Below are 25,030 nucleotides of genomic sequence, written 5' to 3'. Positions count from 1 at the left end.
CAATTAATATAACAATAAATTAACACATAAATGCGTTAAATTATTTAACGCAAAAATTATAACCGGCATATATTTTAATAAAAAAATAACTTTTGTGTATATTGAAAATGAAATTTTTTCTTCAACGTTTTTCACTCGTTCAAGCCAGTTTATGAGAAATAATAATTTAAAATAGACACTACAATATTGCAAAATAAAATGTTTAAGTGTAATTTATCTATGTAACCGTCCATTTTAATAATAACATGCAATTTTTCTCGCGCAATTGTTTCTCTTTTATTCTTAAATTTTTAGCGTCCAATTTTATGATGACATATCAAATAATTTGCATAATTTACAGTAATAATAAAATGACTTTCTAAACATCTCTTTGATTTTTATACGCATATTGCGATTCTAATGGCGATCATTATTTACATGAAAGGAAGTTCACGCGTCTTCTTTCTTCTTTTCCAAGATCTAACGATATACAGATTTTTTCCACGACGGAGAGAAAAGATGGAAACAAATGCGACGTTCCGTCCAGAAAATGAACGGGTATAACGCGCCATAAAACGTCCGCAATTACATAGACGTTTCATTTGTAGATGCGGAGAACGGGACTTTCGGGGCCGCTCCAGTTCTCACTTCGAGATAATCTGTTCTCACACGCGTATCCGATATTATCGCGAAACTTTTGACAATGCAAAAGATCAGCCGTCGTGAGACCCGCCGTCTCCTTACCACCCCCACCCCCACCCCCACCCCCACCCGCACCCACATCCTCACCCGCATACATCACTGCCGGAAGTTGTCTCCTCAAAGGCAGGAGCCTTGAGGAGTCTCGAGAGAAATGACGAGATATTTATTGTTGTCAAGTTATTGCGGATTTTAAATGAAAAAGAGAAACAATTTGCAGAGAGTAAAAAAAGAAAAAAAAAGAGAAATTTAAACAGAGACAAGGAAGATGCGTGTCAGACGCGTGTTTATAATTTTGAAATTGCCGTTTTGCAGCTTTGTGTATCGAGGTAAAAACGAGATAACATCTGTGCTTAATATATATTCCTTCAGATTTGATTTACACATAGTTGTACGCATAACGCATATATAATTTACAAGCAACGCCATTGCACGTTGGAACTTTCTAATATATACTTGCATTCGCACTGGATGATTATAGAATTGCAGCCTTAAACGAGCAATAACGCGCGTGTAAGCGGATGTCGAAGACTAAGAACCAAGGAAGTACACACGTATTTGATACACTATTATAACAATGCAAAAAATCTAAAAATATTACAGAAAAACAGATGTGTCAAAGAACTATTCCGCTAATGTATAAATTCTTTCGTACTGTAAATTTCTTTTGCAATTTTCTATAAATCGCCATTAGTATTTTATATTATCCACGTAAAAACAAAAAAAAATTATTTTAATATAATTTTATTATATTTTATATTATTATATTATTATATTATTATGTTATTATATTATATTATTATTTATATTGTTATATTTTATATTATTAAATTATATTATATTATATTATATTAAATTATATTATATTATAATATATATATTTTAATATAATTTTATATAATTAAATAATATATTTATTTTAAATAAATTGCAAAAATATTATAATATTCTTTTGAAATATATCATATTCTCTTGCTTAAATATAGTTGGAAAATTTAGCTTAAATTTAACATATGTTCCATATCCCAAATAATCCACACGAATTTTCATATTAATTTAATATAATAAAAACACGTTAAATGGTGACATTAATATTATATTATTTCAACACAAAAAGTGTACGTAAACGTCAAAATAATTTGAAATAAATTTTATGTAAAATCAATATATTTTTAATAATAAAATTGACTTGGAAAAATCTTATTGACGATCCTGTTGAATAATTTCAACATTCTTTTCTGTAAAAATTGGAAATTTAAGCTTTACTAACACAACGGCAGTATGTTAAATTAACACAAGTGTTAAATATTTAACACAGCAATTTTAACCGACATATCTTTTAACAACAAAAAAAAAAAAACAAATTTTCCAACCGCGATACACGCCGACAGGATACAGTCGGAAAATAGCGAGCGAATGATTCGGATGATTATCTTAACAGCATCACTGTCCCGAGATACGCGTATAAATTGCCACGTGGGGTGTTGGAAGCGGTTTTTGCCATCTCGTTATTCTCCTCTCCTCTTCACCATCGTCGCACGCTACCTTACGAAACTAGATGAATTGTATGTAAAGATAAGCGTGCGTTGCAACAACGCTACTTACGTAATTTCTCGCGGTGCTCTCTAAAGAGCCTCATCTTTTCATCTAACAGTAATTGCCGCAAAAGATGTTGCTCATTGTGGCGTCTATTCTTAACTTTTACTCGCGCGCGCGATTCTCTGTCCGAGGCATCTCTCTCTTGTTGTTATTGCTCGCGCGAGATTTAACGGGTGGCACAAAAGTAACGGTGCGCGCACGAAAAAGCGAGTGAAAGTCTCCATTTCGAGAGTGATTCTAGATCGATCTCGGGCATCATTAGACCGATCGCTAACAAATTCGAGGGATACATATATCTTGTGGCAGAAAATACGGCGAAAACTTTGATCTTAGATCTGCCTTTTGTTTTGCAAATAACAGAGTGTTTTCAAACTTTTTTTATCCGTAATTTTTTTTTTACGGATTCAACAATACATCATTAGAAAGACGAGAGACGCTTTTTATTTTTTACCGAGAAGTCAAGTGGATATAAACGATCATAAACATTTCTATTATCTCGCATAAACGGAAAACGATTAATCATTTACTGTTTTATTGAAGAATTGTAATGGAAATGCGATTTTTTTTCTCTCCGAGAGAAGCTTTATATAAGAAGGTAATAAAAAGTGGATATTTTCAGCATTAACGCAATTTATTTTCTCGTCGTTATTTTAATCAATCATTGCGTGACTTTGTTAAAGCTAAAGGTTGCTAATAGTTTTACACAATTATTAATTACATTAATAATTAATCACTAGAATTACTGACGTTCGACATCTCTTTTTTGTATATTTATAATGTCTCTTCTTTTTGCATATTTATAAAAATTTCTAATGTTTTAAAAATTAAATAATAATTAATTATTGAATTGATAATTATGTAACAATTGAATTACTAATTAAATAATAATTGAATTAAAAATTAAGTAATTGACAAATAGAATTGTATGGATATAATCTTGAACATTTTTAAATAATTACAGATTAAAAGAAATCTTAAATAAGAGCATGCTTGATTTAACAATATCATATTAAAGATGCATTCAAAAAAAGTTTTGTACAAATGTTTTAATTTACAATATTAAAAGAAGTAAACATAAAATATATTAAATAATATAATTTTGTAAAGTAAGTGAGAAGTAATAATTAATTAATTATTAAAAGCAAGTAAATTTTTTTTATATTAAATTACATATGCATATATGTGGCAATACGTATGTGATAATACTTACAGGGAACACAAATAGATAATATCTTTCGCGAGCGTTACAATTTCGCAAAGAAATTTGTAATCGCGTAATTTTCACGAATTCTAGCCGATTTCATTCTTTCGAGAACGCAAGTTACTCGTTTTGAAAGAGATTCGCACAGTAAGAACATCTGTGTACAACATTGCTATCTATTTCGTACGTCATTGTTATTAATAATTCCGTGCACAGTTTGGGCGAATCGACATGTACGCGTTTCGCGATTATGACACATCGTACATTCAAGCCCGATTCACATTTCTCCGTAAGTTAATGCGGATTACGAAGGCGGTCATTAAGCCGACGGTAAGACCAGCGACACCGAGAGAAAGTATGAAAAGTGCAAAGGTATTCTCTGTCTCTTTCTCTTCATTGCGCTACGAGAGTGTCGAAATTGAAAATACTTTCAACGAAATTGAAACTGCTTTCTTCCGCTTTGTAAAACATACACGTTTCAATATTTCTCGTATTGTTTAGAAGATAAGTCATTAATGTATACTGCTGAAAAATTTATGCTTTCTTATTAAAAAATATGTTAACGTATTAACATTTTTTGTATTAAATATTTAACATTCATGTGTTAATTTAATATATATTGCTGTTGTGTTAATTAAATTGAAATGTTAAATTATTAAAAGAACTTAAAAATGTGTAAAAATAACACAATCCTTATTTTCATTTTTTATTTTTATTTTTAATTTAATTTTACACAATAGATATATGTTCCACATTATTAGTGATAAGATTTATCTGTTAAAATTCACAGGAAAAAAAAAATGATTGATTTTATCTTACAAGATTAATAATATTTTTCCAAATTAATTTTATTATTAAAAATATGTTGATTTTAACATAAAATTTCTTTCAAATTATTTCGAAGTTTGCATTTATTTTATATTGAAATATTAACAAGTAAATTAAATTTTCCCTTTCTATATAATGCTTCATACCCTTTCAAAGTAATAGAAAACCTTTTTGCGCGTATATTTCTTACATTCTTGAGCGAGATAATTGATTTCTCGAGCGATTCGGAAATTCGGTCAGAATTTACAGAGAAGATCGAAGCGGAAGAAGCTCTAACAAGGGAGACAAATAAGACTTTAGTCTCTGAAACTGGCGTTATGCAAGAGCGTACTGTGCTCCTGCAGCTCGAAGCGTACGTCCATCGGCATAATCAACGCTGACCGTCATTTGTCACCGCTAATCTTCGCGTGACTGTTACATCGTTCCTTCTCATTAACCTTTCAACCGAAAGCTTCTTCCGCTAGCTCGACTTCGTTCGCGCGCTCATGGAAAATAGTGAAGATCTCACTTCGGGCATCCAGCTCGCTAAACAATAGTCCATTAAAAAATTTTTATTTTCTAAACCGAAGAGTTAATCAAACACCAGTATTTTTGTTCCTTCCTTTAAGTATATAATTAAATAAAAAAGTATTTTAATTCGTGTTTTTTTTTTTTTTATCTCGATATTACGTGACTTATGCCACATATAATTGCATAACACATACATTTATGTGCGCACATATTATTTAATTTGATTATATCGGGTGTTCCGGTCATACATTCAACGTTCTTTTAAGCGCGCGAGTAAAAAAGTTTGATGAATTTTTCCTCGACGAGAAGATATCGAGGAAAAAAATCACCAATTAATAACATTCTCCGTCCATCTAATATTTCAGCGTTAAATATCTCGGAATTTAAGGCTCAAAGTAAAAGCCTGAGGAAATAAAGTGAGCGTGAATTTTCGCGGACAATAAATCTCCGTTACTTATTAGCACCGCGTAATTTCGCGCGACGGAGATCTAAGGACCCGTAATGTCTCGGCGAAGTGTCGCGGCGAGTCGCTAAAAGGCTCGTTACAAGGCAGGTTTTCGTTCCACCTCGTCGAGGCTCGCTCCACGTATATATATTTTATATATATATATATATATATATATATATATATATATATATATATATATGTATACCGGCTCGATCGAACGTTGCATTCCTATCGAGCCAAGAAAGCAGCCAGCCGTTGGTCCTCGAACCGACAAGTCGCAAAAGTAAGTTGAAACGAGCCAATCTCCAATCAACACGCGTGTAATTTACATTTGGGTGAGTATTCTCGAAACGAGGTAGTAAGAAAATTTACCTGGATTTATATTCGTAATCCAGGTGATTATTCATTCGATGAGTTTAGACTTGCAATATTTTGTTAAAAATAAAAACGATTATCTTCTTCGCGCGCGCAAAAATTTTGACAGATCGCTTAGTTTGAGCTACAAACGATAAAAAAAAAAAATTTTTTTAATATAACAATATATGTTCGATGTTTGAAAAATTAATGTAAATTTAATTTTTACAACTATACGAGGATAAGTTTCTTCTCAGGATTTTTAAACGAGCGAGCTAGATAAACCGATTCTGTCAGATAAGTGAAGAGAGAGAGAGAGAGAGAGAGAGAGAGAGAGAGAGAGAGAGAAAATAAGCAACGTGCTCTCACGAATCTAAAATCGCGTGTCTGCATCCAACGAGATGGAAGAGTGAATAAGGAAAGGGACGAGTTTGTTTTGCATCTAAGCTTCGTATTCCCGACTTTGTGTGTTTTGTAATTGCTAAGTAAAGAGAGAAGCGTGGCAGTGATTACACTAAAAATAAAATCTTTCTTAAGTTAAATTTAATTTTTTTACTTAAATAAATGTATATTTTGCTTCCAAAAATGCTTTGTTATATTAAATAAATTATCAATTGCATGTAATAAGAATTATAATTTTTAAAATACATTATTTAAAACATTTTAATATAAAAAATATTTATTTAAAGATAAAAAATTATTGATAAAATAAAGAGAACCTATGTTTAAAATTTAAAACAAACGACAAAAAATTAAAAAATTTTTTATTTTAATAATAATTTAATATAATAAAAATAAAAAATCAAATTCTTTTTTTTAAATAATTTTTTGCAAATAAGAAAATATTTTGCTTTTATTTTATATATATATATATATATATATATATATATATATATATATTTTACTAATTCAAATATATTTGTTGCTTGATTGAAATAACTAATTCCTTTGCAAGTATTTAAATAAATAATATTTTTAAACAAAAAAGAAATTTTGAGGATTTAATACATATTTTTCAGTTTACTATCGTGAATAAACATTCATGATAAAAATATTATTATTTCTCCGATTCAATGAGAACGCGAATGATTCGAGTTCGTTGAACTCGAAGAATTAATGTTTTATCGCTAATGTTTTGCCGCTTACTTATATCTGCCAGGAATTGAGAGCATTTGGAAGCATCGAGAGAAATTCGTTCTGTGAAATTATCGTTTTCTAATCCTTTCAATACTAGGGATAATGATAAAATATTTTTCTGATAGAACTACTTTTATATCAAGGTGGGAAAAATTATTTTTACAAATTATTTTTCGAGATGGAAATAATTAATAATATAATTTAAATCATAGCTAAAGAAGTTGAAGAACATTTTTTGTAAGACTGAGAAAAACATATCCGGATCGATTATCTACTTCCTTTTCATGCTATTCTATTCATTTCAATTTTTGCGAAAGATAAAATTCCGCGCACATTCCTGGAATTCCGAACGAGTGAGAAAGATGGAGAATTAAGTTAAATCTAATTGCAGTAATCGCTGGCTTTAATCTCCATTTCCGTTACGTTATATATAATTGTTATAACGCAGATGTGCGTGAAGAGAGAAAAAATAGAATTTTTATTTCAAAGTTAGTTCCAGGCATGCAAGCTGGCCTTAGAATTTTTAAACGTTCGCTGAGTTACGTATTAATGTTTATATCTCATGTTTTTCATACGAACTAATTTAAATACTTATTATTACTAAATATAATTATAGAAAACAATAAGTATTACTAACCATATAAACTTATTGCAATACTCCTATTTTGCATTCTTATTACATTAGACCGAGAGTATGTTTAATAAGGCCACAATAATACGATGCAAAGTAAAGCACGCGTAAAATCTGTACGTTTAGCCTTCAGTAAAATCTCTATCCCTGCCTTCTGATTTTCATCTCTCGACACGAATCGAATCAGCGACAAGCTGCTCGCAAATTGTGAAGACAATAGCATTTAATTGTCAAATACCGAGCTTGTAATCCAAAAAACATGTCGAGATGCATGAACAAAGAATACAAAGCGAATAAATAAATTGTAACGAGTTTCTCTTACGACGAACAATCTGCAGTTGTAAAATCGAAACTTGCCGCGGCAAAATATCGATAAATTGGTCACTTTCACCCGAGGAGCGTTTCCTCGCGAAAAATCAGAGACGAGTAACTTCGAAAGTTTGCTTCAGAATTATTATCGTTCGCTCTGATTATTTCAATACGCAAAAAAAAATATAATTTTCAAAAATTTTAATATAAAAAAATTTCCACAACTTTTTACGATATATATTATTGCCCTTTTTCGATGGAGAAGGAAAAAAAAATTTTTTTTTTTTTTGCGCGCAAAATTTCCACTTTTCATTTGCTTGTCGAGTGTCAAAGGTAAACACAAGACCTACCCTCTAGGGGCACGACAAATTCTCTTGTTCAAATAAAAGTATAACGAAACGCAGTGATACATAAGCGAGGTACGCGCGCGTGTATTTGCATGCAATGATTACTTCTTGTTATATAAGAGTGCTTCCTGTTCTTACGCCACATAATATCACCACATAATATGTAAAACACACGCCGGGCCTGTCTTAGATATTACTCGCTCCTAGCGTGTCACTTGTACGACAGGCAAATAATACTGGATGCTATAATAGGAAATAATGCCGGGTAGAGTCCACTTTTCCACTGACACTCTATATAATTTATTATTTCTCCGATATTACCGAGCATTTCATTAAATCCTATTTTCACGTAAAAAAAAAAGAAAAGCGAAAATTAATTCATATTTAAAATTTTACAAATTGTAGCTTCATCCTTGAATTAAACTTTTTATTTCTTATTAAAAAAAAAAAAATTCCCATCTCACATTTTAAATTATTTTATAATTACTTTATTTTGCAACTTATTGTTATTAAAAAAAAAAAAAATTCTAATAAGCTTCGCATAGGAGTTCCAAAGAACTCAGCTACGTCATCGAGGTATTGATCGTCGAGTGAAAACGCTATCACGTATGACTTGTATCTACGTGTACGCGAACATTCCTCGAGAAAAGCAGCCAATGATACCAGGATACTTCGCTAACGATCGCGGAACTTGTCTTCGGATAGATAGTCCGACCGAGGCCGACACGAGCATTAATAGTTGCAAAGTTCATCCTCCGGCAAGCAAATAACTTGTTTCTCTTTCTCGAGAGACAAAAGAGTGAGAGAGAGAGAGAGGGGGGAGGGATATATCGACTGTTTACAATATATTGAATAGCTCTTAATTATTCCTGGAGATTCATAACGCATACCTCTTTTTCCATTATCATCATCGTCATCATTAGACCGAAGGACCTTGATGCCGATCGTTCGATCGATCGATCGGACAAATATTTTTATATGTATCGGCGTGAATAAGCGACGATATAAGAAATAGCTTCGTAGTCGTTTGGCTGACACATGTAAGGAAAAATGTAGTAGTCGCGACGGCTGTTTGTTTAATTGTACGATATTGTTAGCGACCGAAACCCACCTGGCAAATCTTTGTTAATTAATTGCTTTGGCAAGAAGACCGGTGCAGCGATGAAGACGATGGGTATCGATTCGCGTGACGAGTTAGGTAGTTAAAATAGCATCGAGCCTCCTTTTGAAGGAAGAAACATCGAATAATAAAAATAAAAGAAATCTTGAAATGATTTCTCTAATTATATGAAATAATTAAAAATTTATTACATTGATATCTATCTCATTACTTTTCTACTTCTCCCATTTCGTTTTATTTTTATGTTTTTATTACTTTTATAAATAAAAGAAAAATTACACAGTTTTATATATATATATATATATATATAAACTGTGTAATTTTTCTTATATATATAAGAAAAAAAAAAAAAAAAAAAATATATATATATATATATATATATATATATATATATATATATATGTGACTATCTTGATTTTCTGCACGTGTGAAAATTTTCAGAAAAATTTATATAAGAGACATAATGGCATCGATCATTTTTTCTTCGAAGAATTTTACGATAGAATTTATTGAAACGTTACCATATCCATCGTGCGAGTCTTCTGTTTGGAATTCAAATTATGTTAATAAAGTTTCATTAGAGATTCCGGAAGAATATTATGGAAATAGTCCGTTATATCACTGTGTGGTTGAAGGAATGATAAAAGTGAACATAATGTAATTCTTTCCTCGGAATTAATCTTCAACTGTGATGTCTCTTTTTCTCTCTCTCTCTCTCTCTCTCTCTCTCTCTCTCTCTCTCGTTCTTCTTTACTCTTGAAGTAATCGTGCAATCAGAGATTGAAGCTGGTATAACACTAATGAGAGTTTGCTAATGCTTTGCTGATACATGAGAATGATTTCTAGGTTTATTGAACGACAAATATTATGAGACGAATAATTAGAAACTTAGTTGAAAACACGATTTTTCCGTACTTGTAGTCCGTCATTTTGTGAAAAAACAAATAAAACTATTATGGAAAAATTTAATGTTTGCTACAAAATTTATACAGGACAATATTTTACAAAATTTTAATTATTCTTCTTGACATTCAAAAATTAATTTCTCATTTTCATATGTAACTAGAATTATTGAATGTATTGAAGAAACTAACAGTGATGTCACACACACACACACACACACACACACACACACACACACACACACATATTGCTTTATCAGAGTATCTACTTAAATCTTGTAAAGAAATTCCCTGATCTTTCAGATACTTTTGTTCAAAGTTTCAGATAAAAAGAATATTTTAAAGATTATTAGTGCAACTTTTTGAAGTATGTTCTTTTACTAGATATATTTTCTAGATATTTTTCATTCACACCAAAAAACTATTCAAGTTTCAAGTGCTATGTCAATTTTGCACATGTACTAAAAAGGAATTAAATAGCTTTTGTAAGGCAAATATTTTTCACTTTCATTTTTAACACATTTTCATTGTTTTATCATTCAAAATTACAAATAAAAAATATGTCCTGCATGTTCAATATTTTATGGGCATTGAATATATAAATAGGGAGATATTAGTATTTATAATATTATTTTAAACGTATAATTCACTTGGCTTGCCAATTGCCTTCGATATAAGAGCAAAATTATCAAAGATGGAATTTTTTAAAAAAATTCTCTCAGTTTTAATAAAATTCCACGCGAGCTTCATTGGATTTCCCGATTTTTCCAGATACAAAAAAGATTCCTGAAAACTCCAGGTTTTCTATATTTTTCCAGGGAATAGACACTTTATTTATTTTAATAAAAAAATTCTCATAATTTCCGAAAATGCGTCTATGAGAATTAATATAACTCTCTCTCTCTCTCTCTCTCTCTCTCTCTCTTTCTTGATAACACTATCGAGAACTTACAGAATTATAGCGGGTCGCGCGTCATTCCATTGCACTGGTGCAATGAACCCGAGTAATTTTCGACGAGTTGGGGCCATACCACGAACTCGAGGTGAAAGTTACCGAACGGGACGCCCACCAATATGCGAATATATGCGAGGTGACAACAACAGGTTTCTTAAAGATGCCAACGACAATGTTGTCGTAGAGTCCATACCAGCTGAGAGAGAGAGAGAGAAAGAAGCATGAAGCTACACACAATGCCGCGCTAAATAAACCGCAATGATTCAGTGCGGTCGACCGTGCGCGCGCGATGACACATCCATTGAATCGAATTAAGAGCAGCGGCTACAACCGTGACATTACTCGCGACGATCGAGTTAATCGCAGCGACTCGGTCTCTCGGTTCAGACATCTTGATTCATGCTCAGCTATCGCTCTAAATGCACCCAAAGCGATGTGGAAGGATGATTTAAAAAAACCTTCGCAAAATTTACGCAATTGATAAATAGAAAAAATTAATGACAGGTCAATGAAATTAATCGAAGTTATCCCGCCGAACCGGAAGTGTCATTATTATACGAATTAACTCTTGTAGATCACACTTTCCATTTTGCTTTGTTTTTGTTCCTGGTCATATATGGGTCATCATGTCTTGTGTCGTAGTTTTAGCTGCCTCAAAGCTTGAAAAAATCTATAAAAAATTATATATATATATATATATATATATATATATATATATATTCCTTGACATTTGTCAAAGGAAATATAATTGAAAATTAACACGTACCACAAAAAATTTTAAACATTTTTTTTTTATTGATTAAGACCCCTTCGGGATATTTTATTGTTAAAATATCGATAGAGACAAAGTGACCTTTATGTGACCTTCAAAAATTAAATATGAATCACGTGGATCTTATCAAAGTAAATCATAAAAAATTCAACTCATAATTAGATTCGATCCGTAATTGGATTGCGACAAATTCTCATTGTATAGTAAAATCACTCAACGAAATATTTTTCATATTTACGTCAAATTTGGAATTTTCTACAAATCGATCACATACTTCTCTTTTACTGCCGCCATTAAATAAATATGAAAAATTTATTTGGACTATTAAAATGATACGATTTATAAGCTCCGAATGTGCTTGAGAATTTCGATCAAATCACGTTGACTTCGTCCTTATTCGAACGCTGTTGTGACTTCTGCTCGATTGATTTGCAGAATCGACAATTATCGTCGCAATACGATGATTTAACCGCGAAATGTGCAAACTTGGTATGCAGATACCGCGAACGTTTTTAAACAACTCAACATTGAATTATATGCACGAAACTTATGCACTAAACATATATATATATATATATATATATATATATATATATATATATATATACGCGTGATACGCTTTTTTCACATCAGTCGATTATCACGCCTATGCAGCTTTTATTTAATAATAAAGTCTAATAATAAAGTCTAAAATAAAGATAAGTGTGCATTTTACGGGCATGCATGTACATGTAAGCACGGAATGTGCTGTTCGAAAGCGTGATCTCTAAAAATTACAATAAAGTCAATGGAATTTATTTATTACTTATTATAATTTTTTAGAGTTTAATATTTATAATAGAGTTTAATATTATAATAATATTTGTTATTTATTATAATTTTTATTTATAATTATAGTTTATTTATTATTATAATATTTATTTGTAATTTATTGTATTTTACTTTTATATATATACATGTATATATATATATATATATATATATATATATATATATAAAATATAAATATATATAAATATTTGAATAATAAATTTTATAATTAGAGAGTATAATTTATTAAAATATTTGACTTTCTCAATTTTTAATCCCGCGTATTTTAATTCAATAATTTCCATCGCTAATTATTTCCATCCATATTTCATCAATTTATGTATAAATCTTTTTTTTGTGACAATAAATATTATTTTTTCGAACGTTTTATAAACAGCAAATCATTCATTTTAAAAAAGATATCATTCTAAAAATGTTGAAGACAGAGATAATATTTCATTCGTTATAAATTAAGTATAGATATATTAATGGAAAAAAATGTCTATAGTATTACATAAATATATGTGTAAAAAAAAATTAACTAAAAACTTCAGACAAAGTGCTTTTTTGCAGACACTGTTTGAATTTTCAGATAAAGTGCTGTCGGAATATTCAGACACACTTCAATTTTTAGAAAAAATCTTCCGAACTGTCAGAAAAACGACTCTGATGATTAAGACAGATTGTCTGAAATGTTCTTTCATACATCCAGATCTGGAAGTTTAGGTAAAAATGTATCTGCATTTTTAGAAAATTTTTTACATTGTTCCAACAATTTTTTAAAGAGTAAAAATATACGGGGTGTTCCACAAGTCAGATCAATGAAACTTTAGGATTTCATAGGAAATTGAATTTGGAATAAAGGAGTTCCCATAAATATAGGTCTGGAAATGCTTCGATAGAGTTATATAGGTAATAAACTTCAAAAAATTATTCTTTTAAGTTTTTAAAGTTACTTTTAAAAATCAATTTTTTTATGATTTTTAAAAGTAATTTTAAAACCTCTACATTTATTTGAGAAAAGGAACGAAATAAATCTGATGGAAAATTAAATAACAAACTAAATTACATCAATTTCATATAATTCTGATAAAGCGTTCAAAAGAAAATAAGCTCAAAACAGAAACTTGAGAAAACCACCTTTTGATCTTTGTATAAACACTACATAGTCGTGCAAATCTTGCAAATGCAAACATAAAAATATTCTAATTAAATTTTCATCATAATTAATAACTTACAAAGAGTTTATTAGCTATAACTTTTTAACGAAGAAATTTCCGGACCTATATTTGAGAAACTTCTTTATTCCAAATTCAATTTCTTATAAGAGCCTAAAGTTTCATTCACCTGACTTAGAATACCTTGTATATATTTTCAGAGTAACATCTCTTCTCTCTCTCTCTAAGACGATTGACTGACATCCCGATCAAATTTTTTTCTTTTTATGTACTTACACCATCGTCTAAGAAAGCCGCCCTGCAGTTTAGCGCAGATTCCGCGATGCACCCTCATTGTGAGCGGTGTTGATCGAAAAGAGCGTTCACCCCGATATCACACGGCACACCCGAGCGTCGAGATAAGAGGCCGCGAGAATGCAAATCCCCCGTTCGTCACTGCCTCCCTTTCGCCGATGTCTCTCGTCCTCGGATATATCCCCGGGAAGGCTGCGTTATGCACAGAATACACGGGAATTTCTTCGAAAGGGGATCCGTTCGAAATGTCATTCGAGCGCGGCGCGGCACGTTTGGATTCCACGCGTTTATTGTCCCCGTCGCGTTTTCTCAGCGGCGACCTCGAAGAGCTGCTGGCGCTCACAACTTGACTCGGAGAAAGTCGGTCCTCCTCTCGCAGAGCTGGAGTTAAAAGTGTGCCGGTTATTATGGAGATGTTGGCTCCGTCAGGCTCCTACTCTTCTCCTCTTCTTTACTTCGTCGCCGTAGTTTCGAAGAAACGTCTCGCTCTAAGACATGTCCCATCCAGTAGTAGATCCTTCACGTCCACGATCGATCGATCCACCTCCGAATCCGAGATTCCAGCACGTGACAACGAGTGCCGCTACTGCCTCCTCGATCGCCGGTGGCCGCGACAGTGATCGTGGGAACGATCGGCGGTAATGTTGCACTTTGGCAGGGAAGAGGCATCCAGGAGGTGGGAACAGTATGTACAGGGATGCTGATGAGGAGAGGAAGAGGATCAAGGAGAAGAGAGAGAAAGAGAGAGGAGGGGGAGAAGGCCGGATAAGAGTGGCCGATTGATTGAACGAAGAGAAGAGGGAGAGACAGAAAAATAAGGAAGGAAGATGTTGAAGAAAATCGATGCGATATCAAACACCGTATGTAAATGCACGCTTGTGAGTGTGTGTGTGTGTGTGTGTGTGTGTGTGCACGAACGATGTGTTGGCGATCTGCTATCCGGACGTGATGGTGCGATCGGTGCGAGATCGGCCGAGACACTGCCGAGAGATCGCCGTCGATCCTTGGCGCGACCCGCTCAGGTGAACGATTTATTTCTGCCCCCCACTTGCCGCTCCACTTTGCCCCCTTCAATGCGCGCCTGCTCAGTGCCTACTACTACTACTACTACTACTACTACTAACTCTTGAAGCCATCGCCACCGCCGCTACTCCTTCATTCTTCGCTCTCCTCCTGCTCCAGCGACGCAGGAGCGTTTTATCTCGTTCGCGGGCCCCCCAGGTCGTCTTCATTTCACTGTGTGAAAAAAACTTATCTTTTTTAATTTGTATCTTTTTCAATTAAAATCGAAAGCGTATGAAAAAGTTGGAGTCAAGTGGAATAATTTAAAACGAAAATTTATATGAAAATAATATGCAGAGTGTTTCAGGTCAGGTCAATGAACCTTGCAAAGTTTTATAAGAAGAATCATTGAATTTTAAATAAAAAAGTTCCTATAAATATAAGTCCGGAGACGCTTCGTTAAAAAGTTATAGCAAATAAATTCTCAGTAAGTAATTAGTTATAATCAAAATTTAATTTTTATGTTTGCAATGTTTGCACTACAAATGTGTTTACACAAAGATCATCAAAAGGTGTTTTTTTTTTCAAGTTTTTGCTTTTTTCGTTGTTTCAGTTTATTTTCTTTTGAACACCTTATAAGAATTAAATTAAATTCGTGTCATTTAGTTTGTTATTTAATTACCCATTAAATTTATTTCGTGATTTTTTTCAAAATTGCTGAAGAATTTTAAAATTATTTTTGAAAGTCATCAAAAAACTGTGATTTTTCAATGAAATTCATTTATTAACTATAACCTTTTAACGAAGCGTTTCCAAATCTATCTTTATAAGAACTTTTTTGTTCCAAATTTAATTTCCTATAACTTTAATTGATCTGACCTGGAACATCCTATATAATATACATAATATATAATATACATAATTATGAGACAAATAAAAATTAAACACGAGACTTTACAATTAATATAAAATTATAAATTGTAAAACTGTAAACTGTAAAGCTTATTAGTTATTATATGACAATATGCGATGCAGATATAAACATTTATACACGAATTATTAATAATAATTAATAATATTGGAAAATATTAATTTTAATATTAATAACTTATAATTAAAAAATTGAAAAATATATTAAAAGCTTGATATTAACAATAATTAATAATATTAATAAATATTAATCTTAAATATTAGTGACTTATAAAATATTACAAAATAAATTAAAAGCTTGATATTAACAATAATTAATAATATTAATAAATATTAATCTTAAATATTAGTGACTTATAAAATATTACAAAATAAATTAAAAGCTTGATATTAACAATAATTAATAATATTAATAAATATTAATCTTAAATATTAGTGACTTATAAAATATTACAAAATAAAATAAAAGCTTGATATTAACAATAATTAATAATATTAATAAATATTAATCTTAAATATTAGTGACTTATAAAATATTACAAAATAAAATAAAAGCTTGATATTAACAATAATTAATAATATTAATAAATATTAATCACTTGTAAAATATTGATAAATGAATTAAAATCTCGATTCCTCTTGATAAAGCAAACCAAAATAATATTCCTAGAAATGTCTTTCATTACCTCTTTTACTCAGGTGCTTGAATCTACACATTTATATTCTATCTACAGTCTTCTCGCTTTCGCCCGCAATAAATCATTCTTCTCGTCTCCTTCTTTCCTCCATCTCCTCTTCCTCTTAATTCGAATAGAACTTTGTCACAGCAAGTTTTTTTCGATCGCTCCGTTCTCATATCTGATATGGCAATTTCGAAAAATAATAACAGCAATTTGCGAAAAGACGAAGATATATCTACGAAACATAATAATTTTCCTAGAATGTGCTTTACGAATCTAGACATTTCAAGGCATGACAAGCTTCTGCGATTCTAGTTATTATGTAGAGAGTGTTACAAATAGGTTTCTTGTTGCGAGTTCTATGGAATCAATCATCGTACAACAAGTCCTTTCTAACAGAAATATCGACGTATCTTTCTTGGACCACTAGTAATAAACAATTATTAAAGTTGTTGAGAAATAGAATTTTATTTTTAATTAATTCAAAGTAGATTTTTTCCGTTTTTCTTTTAACAAAAATCAGTTAATCTAAAATTAATTACTATAATATTTAACGTTGAAAATGTATTGTACAAAGAAAATTAAAATTTAGTAACTGAAAAGGAAAAATTAGGAAAGAATATTTTATTTTTAAAAACAAATCAACTTTGGAGCAAATAAAAAATTTCGTACATGTTGAAGAATATGACAAATTTTTACGTCTTATCAACTATTATTTTTAGAATCTTTGCTTTTGTAAGATTTAAATACAATATTAGCTAGAGTTTTGAATCTAATTTTTATTTAATTTAAAATAGATATTTTCGTTTTTTTTCAACAAAGAACAATTAATTTAAGATTAATTATACTAATATTTAACGAAAATTTATTGTATAAAGAATTAAAATTAAAATTAAAAAAAAATATATTTTTTATCGTTAAGAAAAAATTAACTTTGTAACAAATGACAAATTTCGTGCATGTTGAAGAATATGATAAATTTTTTGCGAACATCGCAATCTTTTTTACGTCTCACTAACTATTGTTTTTAAAATATTTGCATATTTTCGTAAGATTTAAATATAACATCAGCTGAAGCTTCATGTGTGATCCACGCGTTAAAGTCTCATTAAAAAATGCGAACTGCTCTTAATATGAATACTATTAAATTACATTGATGCGATAAATTTTATTTCCGCAGATAAATGATACTGAAACGCTTTAACAGGATCCAATAATCTTTTGCGATATCGAGAGAAAGGTCTGCCAAAAATAACCTGGTTTCAATTTCCGCTATAGTGCGATCATAATCGACAATCGCTACTTGAGAACATCGTAATAGGAAGCGATCGAGGACATAAATGTAGGTTAATGCGGAAAATTACGAGTTTTTGCGAGCCTCTCCTCCCTTCGTTCTGACACTCTCTTACATTATTTTCGCATTTCGAGTTCTTTTGCTCGACGAGGATATTTGTTTTGCTTCTAGCGCAAAAAGAAAGACAAATAACAAAAATTATTACACTCGATTAAATTTCTAAGTACGAAGTCTGAGATACGCTTTCAATATTTATAAAAATAATATTTAAAAATAAACAAAGAAAAGATTACATATTCCTCACCCGCGAAACTTCTTATTCGAATACTTTTATACAAAATTTTATACAAATCTTGCGCAAAAAGTCCATGCCTTAAATTCTAAGAAATGCACTTGTCAACTGTAAATTGTACTTAATACACAATTAAATATTCTATTAATACTCTAATTAATTTTTCAAGTTAAAAAAAAATTTCACAAATTATTATAATATATATTTAATGTATTCTGTTCAAATTGAAACTTTGAACGCATTCGAAAGAATCATAATCGTCAGATACTGACAAATAAATGTATTTCTGCTTCAAATGTACATGTGAGCGTATATTATTAATGAAGAGTGCTCTTATCGTTTGACACATTAGTTCTTGCGAAGTGATGTGGAGTCTTTAGTTGCGGCATAATGACAGCAACCTTGACCCTTTTAATTTGGAGGATTTATTTACCACGTGGAGATATTTTCCACGTTATGCAAAGAATGGCTGATCCGGATGCTGATAAACTCGCCCGACAAGCTGATATTATTTGCATTATGTGTAAAACCGAGAGTAATCCTATCTAATCGTTATCCTCTTCCCCGACCCGACATTTTCTACGTTCTTCGATGTTCTCGACACCCGTTACGCAACGTGCTAAACAACTTAATCGTAGATATTTATTTAAAAAAAAGGAAGGATAAAAAGAGAAAAAATTATCATCTTGAGCAAATTGATAGATTTGAACATTGGTTATGCTACAACTCCTGTATAAAATGACTGATGTAATATTTTAATTATAATATAACATCAATCATTTTATACAGGAGTTATATCATATCCAATGTTCAAATTGATCAATTTGCTTAAGATGATAATTTTTCCCTCTTTTTATCCTGCTTTTTTTTTAAATAAATATCGACGGTCAAATTGTTTGCGTATATACATGTCTTCTCTTCTCATATTATTATTACACTATAGTATTATTATTATTATTATTAGTTTTATTAATATTATTATTATAATATTATGTACAGTATATGTATATTATAATATTATAGTATAGTATGTTATATTTTTAATATAATAATAATATATTATATAATAATAAATAATAATAATATATTAATATATTAATTATATATTATATATTATATAATTTAATATTATATAATATATAATTAATATATTATATTAATATATTAATATTTATAATAAATATATATATATATATATATATGTATATTAATAATAAATAATATATATTAATATATATTAATATTTTAATATATATTTATTATTATATAGACTTTTTTAAAAATTAATTATATTATTCTTAAAAATATAGTTCGAATATCAAGTAAAATTGCCACAATAATTCAGAACATGCCCATGAACTGTATTGCTGCAATTATAGTTTGCATAGTAAATAAAAAAAAACGACATATCTCCGCATTAGAGACACCAGGTCTGAAAGGGTTAATACCCCACCGTTAACAAACGCTATAATCGGCGACGTTATAATTTGCGGGGCGAAACACGCAACTAAAGTCGATCTTTCACAATAGTCAGCCTCACGTTTTGAACTCGTCGCGCCGTTACGGCACAACTTTAAAGACATCGCGAATCACAAATGCTGAGGTGGAATAATTAATTGCCACGCTAATTACACCGCAATCTCCAATCAGCTGCGATATTATCGTGTCGTTAAATGATGAATAGATGCGTAATCGCAGTACGACGTGTGATGTATTTCGAAAGCTTTTTTACGCCGGTCAAAGGTGCGAGTGCCGGATCGATCGAGTATAATTTTACTGTACCTTTCGCTATATGCTGAATCGCGATATCATCGTAATAAATTGCAATGCAGGATGTCACAAAGCTCTATGATCAGGAAAATGTCCTTCTTCGAAAAGACAAATGTGTGACACATAATAATACATAATTAATTCATTTTCGTTCAATTTTAATTTTATTTAAAGTACACGTATATCTCACTTTTAATTCGTTTTACAAATTAATTTTCAAGATGTTTGAGATATGAAAAATTACAATTGCGTCGGATGATTTAAAAAATAAATTAATTGACAAAAAAAATCGATTCAAGATTTGATTTGTTTTTAATTGCAATGACGTTTGATAATTATGGATCACCTTATGCAATGTTTTAGCAACTATGCAAATTTTTATTCGAGCATTAATACGATCGATCGTTCATATTATCGCAAGAATGTTAACCAGAATTGTCGCGATATACAGGGTGTCCCAAAACTACCGGACTTCCTCTTAATGGCAGATTCCTTAGAACATTTCAAGATGAAAATTCTAATACAAAAATGTCGAGGCTATAATAGTCGGATCAATGAAAGTTCAAGGGCTCATAAAAAATTGAGTTTGGAATAAAAAAATTCTGTTAAATATAGGTTCAAAAACTTCGTCAAAAAGTTATAGCTAATAAATGTCAAAAAATCACATTTTTGATAATTTTTAAAAATAAATTTAAAAATCCTTTATTTATTTGAAAAAAATAACAAAATAAATCTAATGGCTAATTAAATAACAAACTAAATTATATCAATTTCATTAAAAAACCACGATGGATGGTATTTGTATAAATACTACATTCATAGTACAAACATTGCAAATGCATGTATAAAAATGTTCTTATTAAATTTTGATTATAACTAATTACTTACAAAGAATTTATTATAGCTATAATTTTTTAATGAAGCGTTTCCAAACCTTTGTTTATAGTAACTTTTTTGTTCCAAATTCAATTTCTTGTAAGACTCTGAAGTTTCGTTGACCTGGAGCACCCTGTATATATTATGTATGTGTATTCAAAATTAATAAACGTAATCATATTAATAATAATCCTTTTATAGTCATCTTATATCATCTTATACATTTTTATTTTTATTTTATTAAGACACATATATATATATATATATATATACATGCGTTTTGATAAAATCAAAAAGTTGATCATATCGAGAAAATCGCTACAAAATATTCTAAATCATATAAATCCTTATGACATTGATTTACTGGAGAATCATTAGTCGCACGTAGACCTAGGGTTAACAACACTTTTCTTGTTTGCATCGTGTTTTTGCATTACACGATAGTGCGTACATCGCTATCAGCCAGCTTTCATCGATGACGTAAGCTCCGATGCTTATTTTGTTCTGAGAAAAAAGAAAATCTCATCTCATCAAGCGCAAAATTTTCGATATGATTTGAGATATTTATTCATTTAAATACGTCACGAGTTTGGGTGTTTTTTTAATTTAAATATATTTTATAAAATAGATATTTGATTTTGATGGTGTGTATTAAATTATTAAAAAAATATAATAAAACAAATAATTAATATTTTTAATCTGTTAAAACAGTTATTGTGTTTTTTTTTTTTTAGTTTAAATATATTTTATAAAATAGATATTTGATTTTGTTTAATGTTATACGTCATTTTGGAACTTATTTTGCTATCATATTGTTCACAAATTTAATTTTTATATTATTACGTGATTAAATGTGGCAAAAAAATCATATTAGAATTCTTCACTGTTTTGCTTTATTGAAATTGCGGAGGAAAAAAACGCGCTTAAATGAACAGACGTGTTAAGTGAAAAGTACTATCGATAATTAACGAAGATTCGCGCTTTTGTAACCACAACAGAATGTATCTCGATAGACCTAGTTCTCAGAGCAATACTCTGGAAAGTGACGCGTGGGTATAAAAAGAGAAAAGATTTCAAGAAGACCGACGAGCGCGCGAACAAACGTCGGCATAAAAAATATTTCCTACAATGTAGGTAAAATACGCGAAAGTAAATTTTAGGTCGCAACAGATTCGTGATTAATATATCAAATTAACATATCAAATTAAATACACGAGCATTCAATTCGGCGAAGATAAATAATTTCTCCTTAGAAATATATTAATTTCATCCTTGTATATTACAAATTAAATATGTCAACGCGTAAATATAGTTAGCAGAACTCGTCTTGATCCGACGAATAAATGAAAATAAAAAGAAAAAAAGATACTTCGGTTTTTTAGCATCAGAGGAATATGCAGCGTAATACTCAGCTATGTATTTAATTGTTCAATCGACAAGATAAACATGACAGTGCATTTTATCATAAAATATACATACGCTATATATATATATATATATATATATATATATATATATATATATATACGCGGAAATGACACTTAATTGCTTCTCGACATCGTGAAAAAAAGCTTTTAAATAATTATTCAAACCGGATTGGAATGCACAAAATAATATATACGAACAGATAATACTTCGTTTATGATAGAAAAAAGAATAAGCGAGCGTATGGAACAGATGAAAGGTTGTTATTTTAGTTAATTACACGAGCAATGAGTATAATAGCAGTAATGACATTCGATAACATTGAGTTCGCAATGACGCTGCTTGATAAGATCAGAAAGTTCATTATCTTCGAAAATATTACCTTAATTTAATTGCCGAGTGTAAATTGTTATGTTATATATTGCATTCCCTTTAATTTTATTCAGATAAACTGTTGCAAAAAAAAAAAACCGAGGTCTCTTTTTGCTTGCATCTATTATTATCGAAGACGATATGATACGAGATTGAAAATAACACTTTAAGAAAGAAATAGTTTAATTTTGCAATTGAAATTTAATTTCGTTGAATTAATTTGCTCACACAATTATTTTTCAAGCAAAAATATTTTTGTGAAGCACAAAATAAGCTGTCATATTTATATATTCGATCAAAAAACTATCTTAAATATATGTATTTTTCCTTCCGTCGAGAAAACAATTTAAGAGAACCAAACTATTGTTTTTAAAACAAGATATGGCAAAAAATAAAGCGTGTTTGCTTCCTCGTGGGGGAGGCTTTCGTGACAAAATTTTTCTCCAGTTTTCCATCTCAATGTATTTAGAATATTTTCGATTTTAGATATTTCAAAATATCAAAATCATATTTTTTTTTTTAATGCTGTATGTATATAGGAAATGTACATTGTAGAATCTCTAATTTCCGCAATTTTTGAGATATTGAGCTAAATTTTTTAAAATGAATAGAGTATCATTAAAGGATTAGTACTGAATTTAGTGAAGATCAATGAAAAGGTTCAATTTTTTATATAAAATTTTGAAGAAATTTTTTGAGAAAAATTACTCGCTCTACTTTTTGCAAATTTTTAGATATCTGATTAATTTTTTTTACATAAATAAAGTATTATTAAATAATTGGATTTGAATTTAGTGAGGATCGGTGAAAGGGTTCAGTTTTTATAAATTTTTGAATTTTTTTGAGAAATATTTGTACACGCCCTAATTTTTAAAATTTTTAGATATCTAGTTAAATTTAAAAATTTTAAATTTTTTGAGAAATATTTATACATGCTATAATATACTTTTGCAAATTATGAGATATTTTTCCTCTATGAGGAAGCCAAAATTATAAAAACCTGCTTGCTTTATGGAGTTTTCTGAGTGAAATAAAATGATAAGAAAGCAATGTACAAGTTTTTAATTTGCACAATTTTCATCTTGTTTATAATATTTAAGGAGCTCTAGTATTACACCAGATAACTCGCAGCCTTCATGTTAATTTATAAATCAATCTTTCGTAAGATAATTTACAATGTTTTTTTCATGAGATTTTTTTGTAGGGAAAATTTTTTGAACACGCGCAAAAATTACCAATTGTCTCGCTTAACGTACGCGCAAAGTTCGGTTTTCACCGGCGAAAGGAATAGAAAGCAGCGCTTTGACTTCTCGTCGTGCTTGACAGGAGGACACGTAATTAGATGAATTACGATTTCCTGCGATTGTAATGGACGTCCATCGCGAACCATCGTGCTGTGTCTCTATCGCGAGCTGTCAAATCGTGAAAAGAAAGTGATCGCGAGCTGTAAAAGTTTATTCTATACCGTCCCTTTAAGGCGTCGAAATGTCGCGCACAATTTTATGCCGGTTGCGAAACGAATTTTTCTACTTTGTGATGATTGAGAGTACAAATTCTAACTGGTGTCGCGGTATGTTAAACACGGCTTTATACGGAAACGTATAGCACGAAGTGGTTTAATGAAATGGAACGACTTTATGGAGGTCGACCAATATCTTGCAGGCGCTGCCGGTTTTCTTCACAAGCTCGGAACGAATTCGCACATGTGAATCGTGGTGCTTCTACGTCGCTAATTTTTTAATGGCTACGAAGGACGAGTGAAAATTGACGAGTCATTTTTGCCCCGTTAATTTTCGCGAATTGTCTCGAAATAAAAAATTAACTTGACATTCTCCTTGTAGCAATCAATAAGTAAATCTGAATTTCACGCCATAACTCTCTTGTAAAATCAATATTCGTTAAATATTCACATATTTATCCTAGAAATACACACGCGAAATATTTGCATGTGAATTCTACGAATAAATATGTATGTGAAATATATATTATGGCACATAAAAAAACTTATGGAATATCTAAGTTTTAAACTGTCATGCACTTATCATATTCTTAATTTATCATATTTTTTTGTAAATACGAGAGATAGAGATATTTGTATTCTTAAAATCTTAAAAATAAAAAAATTCTTTCCTTAATACAAATTACATTATCAAAAAAAAATTTCTTCAAGTAAATATTAAAAAAAAAAAAAAAACAAGATATTAGGTTTCATCCTAAATTTTTAAATAATTCTTTAGATTTCGAAGTGATGTGAAATTTAGGTCATCGATTATAGTCATTTTTTATCGTTCTTGTAAACCGACTTCATTATAATAA

At 30.1% G+C, this 25,030-nt stretch overlaps 1 protein-coding gene across 1 annotated transcript in view; it reads right to left on the bottom strand.

Moving 5' to 3' along the window:
* LOC126852550 (scavenger receptor class B member 1) overlaps positions 1–15,111 on the bottom strand; it is a 37,227-nt gene extending 22,116 nt beyond the window's left edge. Inside the window, exon 1 of the mRNA XM_050597459.1 lies at positions 14,056–15,111. Coding sequence (XP_050453416.1) covers positions 14,056–14,113 — 58 coding nt within the window. The 5' untranslated portion in view covers positions 14,114–15,111. The remainder of the gene's footprint in view (positions 1–14,055) is intronic.
* Between the last annotated feature and the right edge of the window lie 9,919 nt (positions 15,112–25,030).

This window comes from Cataglyphis hispanica, chromosome 10 (assembly GCF_021464435.1).
Source record: "Cataglyphis hispanica isolate Lineage 1 chromosome 10, ULB_Chis1_1.0, whole genome shotgun sequence".
Lineage (NCBI taxonomy): Eukaryota > Metazoa > Arthropoda > Insecta > Hymenoptera > Formicidae > Cataglyphis > Cataglyphis hispanica.
The sequence above is the reverse complement of the archived record's forward strand: the minus strand, read 5'-3'. Positions and strand labels throughout refer to the sequence as shown.